The 19,111-nt window shown below is 32.5% G+C and overlaps 5 protein-coding genes and 1 pseudogene across 6 annotated transcripts; all 6 read right to left on the reverse strand.

The window, feature by feature from the left end:
• Positions 1–4,460: 4,460 nt before the first annotated feature.
• Positions 4,461–5,508, reverse strand: LOC111283704 (uncharacterized). Its single transcript, XM_022872295.2, has 2 exons — positions 4,764–5,508; positions 4,461–4,654 (listed from the first exon to the last, which is right to left on the reverse strand). The coding sequence occupies exon 1, from the start codon at positions 5,431–5,433 to the stop codon at positions 4,771–4,773; it is 663 nt and encodes a 220-aa protein (XP_022728030.2). The 5' UTR covers positions 5,434–5,508; the 3' UTR covers positions 4,461–4,654; positions 4,764–4,770.
• Positions 5,509–7,184: 1,676 nt separating this feature from the next.
• On the reverse strand, positions 7,185–8,541 carry LOC149519826 (uncharacterized; annotated as a pseudogene). Its single transcript, XR_016337554.1, has 4 exons — positions 8,477–8,541; positions 8,149–8,200; positions 7,472–8,028; positions 7,185–7,346 (listed from the first exon to the last, which is right to left on the reverse strand). The product of XR_016337554.1 is annotated as an uncharacterized LOC149519826 (transcript).
• Positions 8,542–8,954: 413 nt separating this feature from the next.
• Positions 8,955–10,475, reverse strand: LOC111283472 (large ribosomal subunit protein eL13y). Its single transcript, XM_022872056.2, has 5 exons — positions 10,339–10,475; positions 10,123–10,238; positions 9,891–10,024; positions 9,412–9,570; positions 8,955–9,336 (listed from the first exon to the last, which is right to left on the reverse strand). The coding sequence occupies exons 2-5, from the start codon at positions 10,229–10,231 to the stop codon at positions 9,115–9,117; spliced, it is 624 nt and encodes a 207-aa protein (XP_022727791.2). The 5' UTR covers positions 10,232–10,238; positions 10,339–10,475; the 3' UTR covers positions 8,955–9,114.
• A 1,283-nt stretch (positions 10,476–11,758) lies between these two features.
• Positions 11,759–12,768, reverse strand: LOC111283748 (zinc transporter 8-like). The gene is made up of 3 exons (XM_089758799.1): positions 12,631–12,768; positions 12,389–12,537; positions 11,759–12,094 (listed from the first exon to the last, which is right to left on the reverse strand). Exons 2-3 carry the CDS (start codon positions 12,413–12,415, stop codon positions 11,789–11,791), a joined length of 333 nt encoding a protein of 110 aa, XP_089614925.1. The 5' UTR covers positions 12,416–12,537; positions 12,631–12,768; the 3' UTR covers positions 11,759–11,788.
• LOC149519827 (zinc transporter 1-like) lies at positions 12,420–13,451 on the reverse strand. Its single transcript, XM_089757848.1, has 4 exons — positions 13,414–13,451; positions 12,631–13,261; positions 12,474–12,537; positions 12,420–12,427 (listed from the first exon to the last, which is right to left on the reverse strand). The coding sequence occupies exons 1-4, from the start codon at positions 13,449–13,451 to the stop codon at positions 12,420–12,422; spliced, it is 741 nt and encodes a 246-aa protein (XP_089613974.1).
• A 951-nt stretch (positions 13,452–14,402) lies between these two features.
• LOC111283952 (choline-phosphate cytidylyltransferase 2-like) lies at positions 14,403–18,198 on the reverse strand. The gene is made up of 8 exons (XM_022872649.2): positions 17,826–18,198; positions 17,477–17,590; positions 16,339–16,434; positions 16,057–16,099; positions 15,814–15,969; positions 15,659–15,739; positions 15,141–15,239; positions 14,403–15,024 (listed from the first exon to the last, which is right to left on the reverse strand). Exons 1-8 carry the CDS (start codon positions 17,957–17,959, stop codon positions 14,809–14,811), a joined length of 939 nt encoding a protein of 312 aa, XP_022728384.1. The 5' UTR covers positions 17,960–18,198; the 3' UTR covers positions 14,403–14,808.
• Positions 18,199–19,111: the final 913 nt, after the last annotated feature.

Here is a 19,111-nt window from a genome sequence, read left to right on the forward strand (position 1 = left end):
TGTTACTTTTAGAGCAGCCTTTGACCCATAATCTATTTTTGATGATTTTGATGTATATTTTCCCTCTTTTAGCTTTGCCTTTTTATTTATCCTCGCACTTCGATTCTTGGATTCTCCTTTTTAAGCCGCGCATAAACAAAATGTAGTACATACTCTTTTTTTTTTTTTTTTTGAAATTATAAAATGAACTAATGTATGGATTAAGAAAAAAATTAAAAAAAATAAAAATTTGATTCAAAATTATGGTGTTTAGTTTGATTTAAATTGATTTTTTTATTTGGTTTGGATCAAAATTAGATATTATATATATTATATTTTGATCAAATTTTAAATTAAAATGTGAAAAAAAAAACTAAATTGAATGATATATTTTTATTAGTTTTTATATATTTTTTTACATTTTTATAAAATAAAAATAATTATTTTATATATAAATCTATTTAAATATATTAAAAATTTTATTAAAATAATATAAAAATAAAAATTTTAGATAAATTAAACCAAACTAATAAAATTTTGTTTAGTTCAATTTTAAAAGAAAATGAATTTAAATTTAGATCAAATTTTAAAAATTTATAATACTATACATTATTTAAAAAAAAAATCAAATTGATTCTAACGTTGTTTAAACCGTTATTATCTCTAAACTCATGTATTTTGAATATTTGATCAAAATATGGATTTCGTTTTTAAATAATAATTGTAACAAATTAACTCCTTTTACTTTCCGAAATTTAAAATTTCAATTCAAATTTGAATAAAGCTAAGATTTCATCATTAAGTTTCTAACGTAAATTTTGGAGCTCAATTCAAATTGACTTCCCCTAACTTTTGCTTGTGAAATCTTAGCTTTTGAAGATGGCATTAGAAAGATAAAAGCTTGTTACCAGATGCATGCTCTTTAACAAACACTACATGCTAACAAGAGTAGCAGTCAAAAGGACCCAATCTCACCCAAGGTTGATCTTTTATTTTAAGATCAACATGCAAATTAATTTACAATATTTGAACTTCAAAAAAGAGTGATATGCCCTAGATTTCGAAATTGAAATTAATTTATTTATATAATTATTTTTTAAAAATAATATTTAATAAATTTAAATTTTAAATTTGAATGCCTATAATATTATTAAGTGGATCACTAGCAGAATTTTATATTAAAGCAATAAATTTTACAAACAAAAAAAAAGACAAAGAGGAGGAGAGCAGTGCACATGGGCACATGAGGCACATCAAAGTTAATTTGGCGAGGGTATCATTTGATGGGAAAGATTGTAACTGGGTTTGGCAAAAGCATTCCTTTTCTCGCATGTCTGCTTATTCATCAATGCCCATCACCCATTATTTTGGCTCCCCAATCCCTAACTTTTTACCCCATAATTAAAATATACCTAAGTATAAAAGTACAAAATCCAACGCCGGCAGATGCAGGCCAGAATCAATATAATAAACTATAATAAATAATGACGTTTTCCTTTATTATATAATGTGTTTGGTAAGAAAAAAAACAAATAATATGCGTTAGTATCGATTTATAAGAATAGAAATTTGAAATCATAAGATGAGAGATCAGTTAATAATAAAAGTTGGATTTTTTTTAATATTTATGTTTCGAGATTCAAATTAATGTTTAAAAAAAAAAAAAAAAAACTTAAAATATATATATATATATCTCGAATTGAGTTAATATAAAAATTCAATCACCATTAAAACAAGTTGAACTTACTTATTTTCTCTCTTTTCCATTTCATTTTCGACCTGATTTTTTTTTTTATTTACGTGTTAGAATGCAAACATTAAAAACACATTTTACCTTTATCTCTAATCGTTTATATTTTTTATCTTTCCAAATAAATCCTAGAATCAAAACTCTACACCAGCAGCCCCCTTCTGACTAATGGCTTACATTCTAAAATAAAATATCTACCTTGTCCCTCGAACCATAAAATGCTCCTAATAATATGGAAGGAAAAATTTTTTTTTTTCACCATATTTTTTATTTGGTAAGAGAAAAATACGAAGAGAAAAAGGAATTGGGTTTGGAATTTAAGGCAATGGTCCAAAAAGTCAATAAGCCAAGTCAGGGCAGGGCAGAGAGGATAAAAGGAGACATAGTATGGGATCAAAATCATGGGTTATGATGAGTGTGGGCACGCCAATCGGCACACATTTGCTTTCGGAGTCCAACAAAGTTATTACGACGGAGGTTTCGTCGCGCAATAGTTTGGGAGATTCTCCTTCCAATTCCCCATAGTCGGATTCCGTCACCTATACTCTTTATCCTTTTTTTTTTTTTTTTCTCTTAGGTTAGTGTTTATATTTCCATTTAAAAGTACGTTATCCATCAAAAAGAATCTTTTATATAATTCCTTTTATAATTACTCTTATTAAATCTTTATAATATTATAAATACAATAGGTATCGAAAAAATATTTAAAATCTACTCAGAATTGAATTTTTCATAATATGTTAAACAATTTCATGATATAAGTTTACTATTAAAATATCAATAATTAAAATTTCCTAAATTTAGAAATTATTTTCTATTTTTTAAATTTTCATTTAAAAAAATCCATTTTCTCTTCTCCAATACCTCATGTTTTCATTTGGATAGATTGGACAAGTTATACCATGAATGTTTTGGGCTATATTTGGAGTTGGACTTTATTTTACTAATGTTTCATAGTTTTGGACATGAGATGGAATGGGTTTGGTCTTGCTTAACCTGGGCCATAATAAGCCCCAAGTGAAGTGAAACCCAATTAGCTCTTTAATTATATTTTTGAAAAAAAAAAATTATAAAAGAGATTGAGAATAGAGAAGAAATTATAAGTATTAAATTTGAATCTCATATTTATTAGATATTATCTCCTAATATGTTTGCATGAACTATCCAAATCAATATTTTTTATGCATGTAGTTAGTTGAATTATGAACTAAGATAAAATATCTTCCCTCTAATGAGGTGTAATTAAGATTTTAAAACCTTTAGTAAAATACAAATGCTAAAACCAATAAGGTGAGTTTAATCAAACACAGCACAAAATTTTTATTGGACTTGAAAGGTTTGATGGGAATTTTTTTTAAAATCATAATTACATTAACTTTTGTTATCGTTTTTAATTTTACCGAAATTAATTTTATCGCCTCCAAAGAACCCTAAGGGTATTATCACTATTATTTTCTTTTTCTTTTTACCTCTGATTTAAAAATGGTCTTCAAATGCAAAAAACATGGAATTTTGGTGAATTTCAAGTTTCTTTTCATGTTTATGTTTTTCATAATATTCTATATATCTCCATTATTTTGCTTAATATTTTGTACATTCAAGCAAGATAATTGATTTTACTCTGTATAATTTTTATAATAGTGATCATAGATCATCAAGGAAATTTGAAGCATTTGGAATCATTTGAAATTAACTTCCTTTCAAGGTCATTTGGCTTAATTTCTAGCAATTTGTGAACAAACATTGTGGGACATTTTTTATTTTGCAAAACAGGGACACCTTGACTTACTATACTGTGTGTTTATGAATTTTCTCCAAGTGATACCAGCGTAAAAATATGTGATCGACTTGAAGTAACGATAAGCTAAAATACACGTAAAAAAGAAGGCACTGGTGGTGAATATTTTAAGTTGTCAACAAGTTGTTTCCTGAAGAACCCATGGACACGCACCTAAACTAATATTCTATGTATCGCTACTTGCAGTTGCATCCTTTTAAAAACATCGCTCACTTTTTGTTGTTTTCTACTAATTATAAGACTATCAATGAATTAAATATAAATGAATGAACGTATGTATATAATTTATTCGTTTATTTTATAGGTATTTGAATTCGTTTCGTAAAAAAAATTATTCTGTTTGTTTATTTAAATAATAAATTATTCGCATTTGATAAAATTAAATTAAATGAATTTATTCATGGATATATATAAATAAATATATTCATGAATAATAAATAAATCATAATAAAATAAATTTAAACAAATAAATTTTAAACAAATATAAACGAACTTTAAAATAAAATTAAGATAAAAAATAAAAATATAATTTTATTAATATTATTAAAAACAAATAGTAAATGAACAACAAATAAATAATAAATTAATAATAAATAAACAAATTTTAAACAAATTTATTCAAAAATATAAATGAATCAAATAAATTTTTATTTTTATTTAATTCGTTTAATAAACGGATATAAAATTATTATTCAATATCATTTATTAAAAATATAAAAAAAACTAAATATATTCAAAAAAAGTTCATCCTTTCATCATATACACCCATATCTAATTACCTCTCTCTCTCTCTCTCTCTCTCTCTCTATATATATATATATATATATATATATATATTATACATATATATCTTGATTAACTTCAGTTGACGCCGTATGAATGATTACGATTTATGCATGTCATTTTCCCAACCACGTACGTAGAACCTTCGAGTCCAACACAAAGTTACTTTCGAAATTAAAAACATGTTTCCCAACATTACATTTTACATTATCAGCACTCAAATTGAAAACAGAACAGAAAGCTTAAAAACACAATTCTTCATTGGAATTATTGTACATAATTTCTGCTTCAACCTTTCAGAAAAGTTATTCTCTTGCAAACTGATCCATACATGAGTCCACGACCTGAAACCATCAAAAGGAATCACCTAGTCAGTGCGAGATATCGTAATGGTTTTGCTAATGAATCTTTGTAAGAGCAAAAACCTCGACATATGACCAAAAAACAAGGTACCTTATCCTTATGCTGGACATTGGAATCCTGCAGGTGGAGTCTTGCCACAATCGATTAGGACCTGAAGGGCAATTGGTAATAGAATATTGATATTCAAGAGCTTGGCCTTGATTGTGGTGCAAAGACAAATTGCAGCATCCAAGTCCAACAGCCCTTGAAGCACGGGGCAACATGTGTCCTTTGCGCTTGTGCCTATACCAATGTGCACTAGGCCACCTAACACGTCCACACATGCACCCAGTTTGAGTGTGTCAATGGGGCATGTTTGCTTTGCCGGAGGTGGTGGGTATGGAAAGTATGGTGGTGGTGGAGGACATGGTTTCTCTTCTGGAGGTGGCTTCACAATAGGAGGACTTGGATATACAGGAGGCAGAATTGGTGGTGATATGACTGGCGGTTTTGGATAATAAGGTGTTGGGGGTTTGACGACGGGAGGTTTGGGCACATAAGGTGGCTTAGGCACCGGCACGTAGGGAGGCTTGGGTACATAAGGTGGAGGCTTGACAACGGGAGGTTTGGGTACATAAGGAGGCTTGGGTGGAAACTTTGGAGGTGGACAGTTTGGCGGAGGAGTTGGGTGAGGACATTCGGGACAAGCAAGAGAAGTGAGCAAAGCTCCCAGGTTCAGGAGCAGGATAATCAGATTGGCTAATTTATGCTTCTCCATCATCAAACTTCCTCTCCTCTCAGCTTACCGAGTGGGAATTATATGGCTTAATTTCTTTTCACCTACTCTTTCGAATGATTCTCTCTTTATATAGATCATGGCAAAGGCACACAAAAAGAAGGCAATCAACATTGCAAATGCCTTTTTCATCTAATTTATTATAGCCTTTGGCATCATTCATTGACTTCAAGAACTCCATTAGTCCGATTCTAAACCCAATTTTCAAGCTTACTTCACAATCAACTAGTGATAATGGCCCGAATACATTTGTTTTACATGACTTTTCAACTTCACAGGATAAGAGATTCGAGAACCCGAGTGCTTGATTGAGGACATTTTTAACTTGTTGTGCCCAGTTGAAGCCATTATTGGATACAATTGGCTTAATAGAGACGCCCAGGTTGGATGTGATCCTTTCACCATTCCATTTTCTTAAAAAAACTTTTGCAAGATGAGTACAAACCTCACCCAGATTTTTTTCATCGACGTAATTTACACGAACGAGAGCAAGAGCCCTGCCCTGGATAATACCACTGAGCCATGTCGGTCAGAAATGTACAAAGAATTTGTCCATATCAAGCATAGGGTAACAGATTTTTTTCTTATTGTTTGCCTAAAATTTTCCACTTACTGTAAATGTCTAGTTGCCTAAAAAGATTGATGGTGATTTATTCTACTGTCATATTTCCGACAGAGTGGTGCATAATGGACCATCGAATTAAAGCAGAACATTTAGAGTAACCCCACAAAGATCTTCATTGTTTTAGCACTATATTCCCTTGTCAAAATCAGCTTCACTGTTTTCTACAATCTATGGCTGATTCCCCTTGACAATTTGTACATGTTCAGACTTCAGAGCAGAGAGAAGCAGGAGACAGATAAGATCAAATCTTGTGGTTCAACAGTTAATAGACTTGCAATGACCAACTATCAAGTCACTAATTTCAATCAAATTAACCAATCATTACATCGTTTTTCTCACACTTTTTGGACCTCAGACAACGGTGCGCGTGCTTGAAAAGAAGGAAAAGAAAGAAAGATAAGCTCTCATCTCTGCAATCATATCGTGTTCTTGATTTCCACAAAGAACATTCCTATTTAATTCGTGAGGTAAAAGTAATTAAAACACATCCCATTTTTGGCCTCAGTTTTTTCGAGGAGATCACTTTTTTTTTTCTTTTGTACATCTAATATTAGGTTTGAATTCAAACTTCTATCATACCAGCACATGAATTAGACCATACCACACAAAGTACAGAGAAGCAATAACTTTTTGTACTAATCAGAATCATTCAGGTGGAAGGGAATAAAGAGTGGCCCCTCAAACCCTTTGTTGGATCAGTTCCTCAACTGTTTGCAAAACCCTGTGAGTTGTGGAAAAAGGGACCAGAAACTGATTGAAATGACGTTTGGGACATTCTTGTGTTGTATAAGTGTTGGTTCCATTCCATGAATTGCAGAATCACTTCCACCCTGAATTTGGCCTTTATCTTTTCCAACCAAAAATACAAAAAACTTATGGAGTACCATATCACCTGAACAAAATCATTGCCGACTGCTACTGCCCTGTCCTACAGCTTATAAAAAAGGCTATGGAGTACCGTATTCACATTATTTTCTATCTCAAAGTATTGTAGGTTTTCGTTTATACATTATGATATCATACAAAACATAAATTACCCAGGATAAGTTACACATCATATAAAATATACTATCCTTTAAACTCTATCCTTTTCATAGGAGCAAGAAAACAAGCCAACAATTTCCAGCTAAGTAGTTCAACAGCCGAACTGCGACCTCTAAATAGAATCACATCTAACAAAAAAGTGCAGGTTCTAACTCCTCTTAAACAGTCTTTTAAATTGCTCTTTCTGTCTTGGATAATCAACTGTAGCTGAACTGGCACTTGTCAAAACCTGTCATATTTCCATTGCAAGAATGTTACTAACATTGAGCAATGTGTATATTGTAAAGTTAAGTTGTTCTAAGATTTTTATTTGCATATTGGAAAGTATAGATTATGATATTAAATCGAACTTACTGGGACCAACAGTAACAAGCATGGCAGTTCCTCCAAAGTCACTAAGTGCCACCACTCCCCTTTGTATTTTGCCAGTAGCTGTCGAAAGCATATGAAGCATGTGCGATCAATGTATAGGGTTGAAAGCAGGCCTCGTTGGGCTGAATTGTCTTGCAATCTGCAACAGAACCACATGCATAATCCATGGCTGCTTGGGTTGTTGACTCAGGCACTGTCGGCTTAGCAACATACCAAACACCAGACTGTGACCCTGGAGCATATGCTTTGGGGGGCTGGGAACATATTTTGGTGGGCTCGGCTGATGTTAAGGGGGACTTGAGAAAATGCTAGGTGGACTGAACCCATGTTCAGGAAAATTTACCGGGGGGATCCGGATGTATGTGTAGCCAGTCCGTAGCTCATTGGAGAGGGTGGAAGGTGATTGTGGGGTAAACTGAGGGTATCGATACAAGGGAGGATAGTTATAAGGCTGAGGAAGGGAGTGATAGTGAGTCAAAAGGAGCTAGATAGAAAGGTGAGTTTATGATATAAATAAATAAATAAATACATATATATATCTATATATATTTATATGGACCAACGTTGTAGTTGACACGATTTATTATTTTTAGCTTGATAATCAATTCGCTAATTGGACTTTTTGGGAGCTATGAGCCTTGGTGCATCTATATTTGAACCATAATTCTGACATCTAATAGAAATGAAAACAAAAGACGCGACAATAATGAACTGCAACGAATAACACCCTAACAAATTAGATTCAACCTTGGAGATTCATTAAAAACTTGGAACTGAATTTAACTAAAAAAGAGAAAATAAAGGAATATATAATTAGAAGGAATTTACATAACACAGTGAGTGAAGAGGGGTGGCTAGAATGGAAATGCATCCGACTGAATTGAGCAATCTTAAACAGTTCCCACTTGACTCCATGGCTCTAAGCCAAGCTTGAGAATACTAACTGATATGTGCAACTCTTTGGGGATGAACTCGGCGTTCAACTACAGGGTGTTAACAGGGAAAGGGAGAATGGAGCAAAAGAAGATGACCAGAAAGCGGAATTGTCGCATTTTAACAGATGTGCTACTGCAATGCTAGGAACAAAAGGAGAGCATTTGTAATTTTAGCTTTTCAGAGTATATGCTTGCCTGAAAATGGAGGAAAATAGGGGAAAAAACTGAGGTCTTGCACTTTGTTTTCTTGCTGTCTACTCTTAAGTCAATTTAAGAACACTTGTCTGATATTCTCTGATCTAGAATCCCAGAAAACATGCTGCGAAAAGATTCAAGTAAACAATGGATACAGTTCAACAGTGCATCTCCTACATGCTGCCTCAAATTAGCATAATAGTTATACGCTGTCTTTGGTGCATTTGAAGTTCATGGTTATGACATTTTCCCCAAATATAAGGACAAAGATTCAGGAGCATCCATGGATCTACAACTTACCAACATTTTCATAATGCCAATACCACGGTAGGGAATTGCAAGAAACTTACCAGTTTAATAAAATGCAAAAAAACAGGTTACAAACGTAATACCAAAGTTTTCTAAAGCTGTTCTAACTCAACTGATAATATGAGAACAAAAAATTAATGTTTCTAACAAGTCAAATGGCAAAATACAGTCCTCAAAACAGCAACCCTACTTCTTGTCTTCTTTCTCAGCGTCAGCAGCCTTCTTCAATCTGGCACCAATATGGCGCCTATTCATACGTTCAACTCGAAGCTTGTTATAGGCCTTGAATGACTTCATCTCCTCTGTGACCTTCACCAGCTCAACAGAAGGTTTCTCACGAGAAATAGGCATGTATGGTCCTTGGACTTGGGTTGCCGTTGCAAGCTCCTCAGCAGTAGAATCACCAGCCTACGGGAACACAGAACAAACAACATTAAAAACACCAAAGAAGATAAAGGATTTAACAATTTGGCCTTGTCATACCTTAAACTTGCGAGCACGTCTTGGGAAGACAACAAGTTTGGCCTTATAAGTCTTAAGCCTCTGAACATTGGCTTGAAGACCTTCAAGAGATCGATTCTTACGTCGGTGATCAACAGCAATACCGATGGTAGGTGCAAGTTTCTTCGAAATACCGGCAGCCTGGTCATAGAAGAAGTTGAGTGCCGCATTCAATAAAACCACATACAAATTACAACAAGATGGGAAGTCACATATTATCTAACATATCTGCTATACGCATCCATCTACACACTTATAAAAGCACCAATATGATTCATTATTCCTTTTTCCTTTACATAACTGTCAATGAGGGTGTTAATAACATTTAACCTTTATCACTTAATCACATGCAGAGCACCAAAATATTTCTTCAAATCTACACCAAGGTTGCTACAACTACTGAGTGAAAGATCAAGGCTTTCTAAACATAACCCAAAATTTGAGAAAACAAAAGCACATGCCTTAAGCTCTTCAAGAGTGAAACCCTTGCCAGCTCTCAACTTCATGTTGTACTTCAACGTCTGGCCATGGACAATAGGGCGAAGAGGTCCAGCAGTTGGCCTTGGAAATATCTTTACAGCCTTCTTTTGCCTGGCTGCAAACCCAAAGCCACAATCACACATCAATTTCAGCCACTCAACGAACATTATTTTACAAAAACAAAAAAGAAAAAACCGAAACTAAAAAACCCACCAATTCTTCTTCTAGCCTTTCTTGCTGGCTGATTGAACCAAGTTTTCACATAGTTCTGCCAATGCTTCCTAAAATGGCCGTTTGGCACAACATTGTTATGCTTAACCATGGCTTACCTGTAATTTCAATATAAAAACAAACCAAAAATGTCAAGCGATTCAAAACAATCAGAAAAGAAAATTGCGGAGAAGAAATGAAAGGAAAGCAACGGAGCACCTTCGGCTGCAACGCTAACTAGAGAGAAACAGAGAGAGGAAGATTGGCGCAAAGAGGAACCAGCCCTAAGCCCTCCTTTTAGGGTTTTTCTGGACAATGGGTAATTTAGATGGTCCCTCCGTTTTTGATCTGACGGCTATTCATCAACCGTTTGCAATCGGACGGTGTATAATGTATATTCGAAACAAAAGTGGGTCAATATTGTGGAACTCAAAAGAGATGAATTACCAAAAAGGATGAATATAAAAAAATAATAATAAAATTGATACTACTTCCAAATAAAAAATTAAAAATAACATAATATCTATAGACTTAATCTTCTTTTTTTTTTTTTATTTCATAACGTATTTTGTCTTTTTGTTTTTTATACATGTGATTTGAGTTACACAACGAGATATAACCATATGTTTTTCTACTTTTTTTTTTTGCTTTGGTGACTCAAAAGGTTTTTGTCCTGGGCATAGTTAGTAACGAATAAATACATCGTTTCATATATTTATATCATATAACATATTAAAAATTATGTATTTATATATTTTTTTTAAATAAAACTCAAGTGTCATATTTATATAAATATAAAATAATTTTTTGATTTTTATAAAATTTATATAAATTATTATTAAAATTTTAAATCATATTATTTTTATATTTTATTTTTATATAATATTAATATATTATATTTTATCAATAAATAGTTGATTTAATTCGTTAAAGCTCGTTCTCTTCGAAGAAAAAATTTTAAGTTCGAATATTATCGATGATCACTTATTAAAATCATCTCGAATGTATGATTTGTAATCATTTATTTTAAAATATCAATACGATACATTTTATTCTAATTTAAAAGATTGAATAATCTATCTATTTTAAATTTTTTTTACTAAAAATATATATTTATATTTTAAATTATCAAATTTAATAATAAAAATTTCTAATCATCTCGTTTGAAAGTAAAACTAATGTCGTTATCCAATGTGAGTGACCAATCTATAAATTCTAGCATTAATGAGCAATGAAGTCAAGCAAGTTAAAATTCCTCAACTAAGCCACTCTCGAAATATGGCCAACTTGGGCTATTGAGCACCACAGGCTAAATCAATGGGCTGCTTGCCTAGGCTTCTGAAAATCGCTCGTATCAAAAGCGTAGATTTAGTGCCCAGATTCTCACGCATTTTGGATGCAGCACGATTGAATTTATTGTATTATTAATTAAATTTAAATATTAGTTTTAATAAAATTTATTTAATATAAATTTTTTATAAAAAATTATTTTTAATCATAATTATAATAATTATAATTTTTATTACTGTTTTTAATTTTATTATAATTAATCTTACCGTTCATCGTTATAAAATCATGCACCGTTTGAAATTATAATGAATTGAAACTTTATCAAAGGAATTGTAGTAAAAGGAAAAAAAAAAAAAAAAAGAATTTGTATAAGACAACTTTAAGCCCATACAGCCAGGAGAGACATAAGACCAGACCCAAGAAGAAGAAAGACACTGACGCCTGCTTGAAGTATTCCATTGTTTTGCAACTTTGGGCTCATGAAATCAGCAGCCAGAAGATCCACAAGCGCCATATATATTAAGATCCCAGCTGATGCTGCGTCGAATATCCCTTCAACAATGAGAGCCATGGGGCTGCTCTCATTGTATGTATTTGATATTCCTATTCCTATAGCGATTCCAACTGGGGTTGTGAGAGAGAAAAAGAGTGCCATAATTGCAGAAGATCGAGACTTGAATTTTGCCTACAAAAACATTGAATAATTTGGTCTACTTCAATATTACTGATAATAAAAGTATTTATATATCGAGTCGAATTCATATTTGATATTAATAATTTATATTATTTAGATTCAAATCGAATTTGAATTTTAAAAATTATGTCTAAATCCATTTAATGAATTTTAATTTTTTTATCTAAATTTTTTTAAAATTTAGATAAATCTTTAAGATTAAACAGATAACTCGACTCTTGAACAAATCTAATTAATATTATCTCAAAATTTTTCAAAGGCTGTTAAGAAGGCAGGATATATTACTTGGGCAATGCATCCACCAAGTCCCATGCCCTCAAAGAACTGATGAAGGTGAGTGCAACAACCAAAGGTTTTATAGTCTTTGGACTCTCAGAAGCACCCAATGATATCCCTATTATCACAGAGTGAACCACTATTCCCAACTCCAAAACCTTCAAACCATCATGTGTAATATCAGATTAATTTCATGATATTGAAATTTGATCAAAAGAAAAGAATTCGAAATTTCATGATATTGGAAGTACCTGTGATACTACTCGGTGTCGAAGAAGCTCAGATGAACCTGAATGTTCAAGCATAGAAAGCGAACCATGAGCATGGCCATGAGTTGCATGAGTATGAACATGTACGAGATTTTCATCATTTTCCCCAGTTTGCTCTTCATTGCCGTCAACCTGTTGGGTCTTATTTAAGTGGGTCTTGGTGTAATGAGAAGTAGCAAGCACATCAACCATCAACGTAGCAATGGCAGAGGCCATAGCCACCAATCCAGCGAACGGAAACTTCCCCCAAGGATTTTCATTGAGGCAAGGGGATGTCAATCTGTCAGTAGCATCAGGAAGGACATGGATAAACCCTGTTGACAATATCACACCCGCAGCAAAGGCTTTGATTAAGAAGAAAACATTCTCTTCGGGACGTAAAGCCTTGATCCTTTTCCCAAGCAGAGGAAAGCAAACCCCAATGGCTCCAGCAACAAGAATCGAAGCAATAGCAACCATCTTGTATTTGAGCGCCAAAGTCTTGTTGCGATCTCCACCTTCAGGGTCACACGTGCACCCTCCTTTTACTAGGGAAGGAAGTAGGATAAGAAAGCAGCCAAGAAATGTCAAAAGCTGAGTTTGTTTAAACTTGATCATGGCTGCAAGCCTGCAACTGCAAAATGAATCCGATTGAGGGTAAAGAAAATGCAATGTTTTTATATATGGGAAACTAGGCAAAGTCAACTGAAATCATTGTGCCCCAATGATGTGGACTTCCTATGCAGTTTTTGGCGACATTATCAGTTCGAAAGCCGTCAACCAAACGAAAAAAGAGCAATGTTTATGATTCTTGAGTAGGACATGGATGATTTGATCAACTGATAATGAAGATTAAACAATCTGTTGCACGGTATTTGTAAATTATGAGTTCATTTTCAATATAATAGTTGTACTTTCAACAGATTCCCTGAATTAAAAATGCAAATTTTAGAGATAACAACGAATGAAGACTTTGGTTTTAGATCTAGGGAACAGCTAATGGTGTTCAAAGAATGTCGACATAACAACCAATTAAAAAGAATTTTCAAAGCTTTCCCATTGCCAACACCAAGCTTAAATTTGTAAAATTCAAACAAAATGTTTATATTCATGTGGAGATTTTTTATTTTTGGCAAGAAGATGCTGATATACTTGCAGACGTAAATGCCTAATATGATATTCCTCCAAAGGCATCTATCTGTCCATTTCCTTACAGGATAAACAAGGAAAATTGTAACTATCTTTTCATCTCTACTGTATGCCTGTGTGATGACATTGTTATATTAATGCATTTTATATATAATTATTGCATAAATTATTAAAGCTGGTGATTAATTTAACAAAATGGCACTTGATATCTTCGAAGGGAACCCTTAATAGGTCAAATTTGAAACTTTCAACTATAAACTTTTCTGTTCTTACTTTTGAAAGCTACGAGAAGCGAGGAAGCAGTATTTCCAAGAGAGCTAAGAGGCCGAGGAATTTTATGAACTTTGGAGCAGCAACTCCTCAGTTTAGAAAGCTTATATCAATTTCCTTATTTGTCATAATGATTATGGCACCCAAATCGCAACAAGTGGCAAGATTCATGCAAATCGGCCCCTGAATTTGTCTTCAGGAGTTCAAGTGCATGCTATCAGTTCAGACAAACATATATATATATATATATATTATATTTATTTATAAATATAATACCATCTGATAAAAGAATTTTGTTTTCAAAATATGTCATTCTATATTAGTAAACTATACAATAACTATTCATTAAGAAAAAGTTTACAAAATCTGTCATCCTTTATCTTCAGGCTGCACAACCGCCTTTGTACAAAAAAAAATATGAATAAGGCTCAGTTCTAGATGTAATAAAAAAAACCATGCTTATCCTGCATGTGAGATCGAAAAGTTGTATAACCCCTTGCATCTTACAACTTAGATGACAAGAACAGGGAAGCTCCAAGGCAAAAACTGGTGGGACAGCAATTTCAGGTATGACTGGGAGACAACTTTTCTGCCCAACATAGAAACATGGGTAAAAAAATTAGGAAAGAAAAGGCTTTCTACTCAAGGGCCTGGCTCGATTTAGCTATAACATCAACATATCACACATTCCACAGCTACCATTTACTACTTTACGGTACCCTAAAGTAGTAAACAGGAATCTGCAAGCATGCAGAAACAAATTTATTTCTTTTCTTTTTCATTTTTCTTGTCTTTCTCGTCGTCATAATATTCTTCATCATCGTAGTATTCCTCCTCCTCATCATCATCATAATCATCATCATCATCGTAATAATACTCTTCATCTTCTTCACCCTCACCGTTTTGCAGCAGATATGTGGAATCCCTTGATTGCTGCCCCCTCAACCGCTCCTGGATTCGATCTCTGATTGCAGTGCCCTGAAAAGCATCCAAAGTTCTCAAGTGAGGGCAACATAATCATCCATTACATTCGTGAAATTTTTATATGCATGAACTTATCTTTACTATCTAAATAGAATATTAGATATGCTCACCATTTTGTGGCAACCTTCTTCGAACATTTCAAGAAATCCAGCAACCCAGCGGTCAGCATTTTCCAACCACGCATTACGATAAATGGCAACAGTTTGTATCTGTGAGTATTGTCGGGTAAGATTAGTGAATTATATTAAGCTACTGACAAGGTTAGGAAAAAAAGAAAAATGGGATGTAGAACAATAAAAACAAACCACCGTGAGCTGAAAAAGCATTCCAGATCCAGGGTAAATGGCACCTTGTCACGTACATGTGTACACTACATATACATACATACATACATATATGTATACACACACACACACACACACATATAAAACAAATGAGGGAATGGTCATTAAACTAGATATTCATGTCATGAGAGTGGACACACACACACACAAACATATATAAAACAAATGAGGGAATGGTCATTAAACTAGATATTCATGTCATGAGAGTGGACACACACACATATATAAAACAAATGAGGGAATGGTCATTAAACTAGATAGTCATGTCATGAGAGTGGACATACCCTTTCTCCTACTTTTTCTTGGTGTTCCTTTACTTTTTCATGTAGTTTCTTCAGTCTCATGTTCACTCTCAATCTCTTTTCCTGTTTACATTAATGGGAACATCAACAAAGAAGCACTATTAAGAAAAACAAGACATTCAAGACAGAGACCATACCTTCACATAGCTAACTCCAAGCTCTTTCCTTGAATATCCTCGGTCCAAGTTACGAAGCACATACTGGTTATAATCTTTAACAATTCTCATTATAATATCTGACGTAGAAATCCCATCAGTTCGTTTTGTTTCCTTGAACTTCCCAGCAGCTTTAACCTGAGAACAATAACTTGCTTAATATAACACAAAGTTTAAAAAAGCACCTTATGTAATAAGTGCGAAGAATTGTCTCAATAAACTTACAAACTCGTACACATCGTTCCCAGCTCCACTGGCATCAGCATAGCTGTAAAAGGTTTATGGCAAATTATAATGACTGCATGAATAGCTGAATGCCACGTATTTATATATTTATCAGGAACTATAAGTTAACAGGAGAAAGGACTCGAAAGACACGGGAAAAGTATGAGAAAAATATAGTAGTTTTCGATATATATATATATATATATATATATGTATCTTTCTTAACAATGCAGCATTCACCATGAATAAATTAGTCCCAAAGAAAGAATAGTCTATCCTTACGGAAGTGAGTCATGAGCCACATAGTCAATTTTGTGTTTATCTAGAAATTCTTGATTGATCACCCATGGAGCATCAGGAATGACTTCATCAACCCACCTGTAATAAATGAATAACAAAAGCCCTTCAATGAAGCTCTTGATAGCAATATAGTTAACTCACTCAAATTTATAAATTAAAATGAAAAATCTCATAAAATTTATAATCAACGTTCCATTTGGTTGCGGCCTTTACTACTTCGAATTTACTTCCTAAAAAGCAATAATTGATTAAAAGTGAACAAATAACACAACATCAATTCTAACATAATTATTCTGTACAAAAGTAAAACTATGCATTATCCAAAGGTGTTAGGAATAATGACCAAAATCTCATAGTAGATCTGTTTGGGATTTGTTAGAGATTTTTTTGAGATTGGCCAAATATTGTTTGATGGACGAGAAGACTTGAAAAAGAAGAATTTTAAAAGGAAAGAGATTCTTAATAGGCAAGTTTGACTTGCAGAAGAAGAATTCTAAGAGAAAAAAGATTTTTAGTAGGCAAGTTTGTATAGTTATAAATAGGTAAAGTCTCTACAGAGTTAGGCATGAGAAAAAAATGTAAGAGAGTAGGGTTTTATAGGTAGGCACCCCATAAGATTACTGAAGATTTACGTCTTATAAGTGTGTATGTTTGTTTGTATGTGGACTAGAGAAGACTAAGATGGTCCACATAAGTATGTTGAAAGAGTGGACATGGTTTATAGGATTAGAGGAGATTGAGAGTGTCTTATGAGTATTGATTGTTGAGTGAGGTTGATAATTTGATTTGTATGTCTATAATTCTCTACAACTAGTGAATCTTATTTCTTATCCGTGTACGTAAGTCAATTAGACCGAATCACATTAAATTATTATCTCTTATGTGATTTATCGATTGTTTGATTAAATTTCTGCTGTCATGATTAGATTGGGGGTTTTTGCCCAACAAAAGGGACATTTTGCTTTTCACTCTCAAAAGCAAAACTCAAGCAGCAAAAGCAACAACCAAACTCAAACTGTACCTCAAAGGAGCATCCTAGGTGAAATGTTTTTCCTTTAATGTTTTCCAGTGCAACAACTAGAAAAGGTTGAGACTTGAGAGTTATAGGAAGAAGTAATACTTGCAATGGCGAAGGGATTCGTAACGCTCTGCTTCGTTCATAACAGTTTTGCCCTTGTACTTATGGGTTGTTTCGTCATTGCAACATCCAACCAGCAAATACGTATCGGGAAACCTGGAATTTCACAAAATTAAATCACATAATCAGATAAAAAAAAAAGGCAAGCAGTATCGCTTAAGCAACATCAAGAAATAATGTTTCTGAAACAACTAACAAATATCTCACACATGAAATAAAACCACAAATGAAAATTTTTGAAGAAACCCATTAATCACCAGGGATTTCTAAAGATGAGAAAAGAATGCAGATCAAACATGGGAAAAAACAATAAGAGGGGAGGAAAACAGACGATTTCTTGGCTTGTTCGAGGGAGCGAGCGTGGCCAAAGTGGAAGAGGTCGTAGATCCCATCGGCGTAGACACGGACAAGGCGATGGGAATCGCTGATGTCGTCGTTGTTAGTAGTAGAGGGGCCGTTGTTCATGGTGGAGATTTTGGACTTTAGCAAAATTTTGACAGTTTTATTTCTTTTGTCTCATTATAATCTGGATCACTGCTTTTCTCTCAAGATAAAGGAATGGCCTTCCAACAGCCCCCGGTCATGGCGTCTCAACCTTCGATTGCGCGCTTCTTCCGCTTCTATTTTTGTAGTGTCAATTTTTTTTTTCTTCGTCTATTTCCTTTGTGTTGTCATGAAGTCTTAATTATGTCACACTCTTCAGGAAAACGCCTTTTTTTGGTCCAATGAAGAGGCTTTTTATTAAAAAATAAACAAATAAATAATTGGTCCCGCTCTTAGGAAAAAAATTAATGCTGCGGCAAACAAAAATAGATGAGATATTAATATGGATAATACCACGTTTGACTCTTAAATTATTATATTTTTAATATGATATTTAAATAAAAAAAATTTAATTAGGTACATAAATTTTATTTTTGTATATTAAATTAACTCAAATTTTTAATATAATTAAAATAATATTAATATAATATTTAAATATTGATATAAATAACACGTGATTATCTATGATATGAGATAATTTAATGATCAAATGACATTTTATCTCATAATAATACATTCACATATATTTTATTTTATAAATAAAAACTATATAAATATTTATTTTTTAAAATTTTTTATTTTATTTTGTTCTTATTTTTATTTATGTGTATGAAATTTATGTAGTAATTATGTGTATATAATTTTTTAAATAAAATAATTAAAATAAAACTAAGAAATAAAAGGCTATAATAATGTGTATATGGTAATTATGTGTATCCACAGAGGGCTAGACCTATCCATCGATTAAGCAATCAGTCAAATTCGTAAGTTTGACTTAATTTGAATTAATCCTATTAAAAGTAAAGTGGTTTGTCCAAATTTAAAAGTTCATCTAAATTTTTAAAAAAAGTTTTAACAAAAAATTAAAATTTATTAAATGAATTTGAAGACAATTTTTAAGTTTGTTTAAATTTTAAATTGAACATTGATCAAAAAATTTAAAGCTTGAACCAACTTAATCCAGTCTAAATTCACATTTATATATATTTTACTTTTATATATATATATATTATATAAATTAATTCATATAAATATAAATTAAAAATAAAAATTATATACATTTTATTAAACTTA

Source organism: Durio zibethinus, chromosome 3, assembly GCF_047325235.1.
Source record: "Durio zibethinus cultivar Kanyao isolate XHJ-2024 chromosome 3, ASM4732523v1, whole genome shotgun sequence".
Lineage (NCBI taxonomy): Eukaryota > Viridiplantae > Streptophyta > Magnoliopsida > Malvales > Malvaceae > Durio > Durio zibethinus.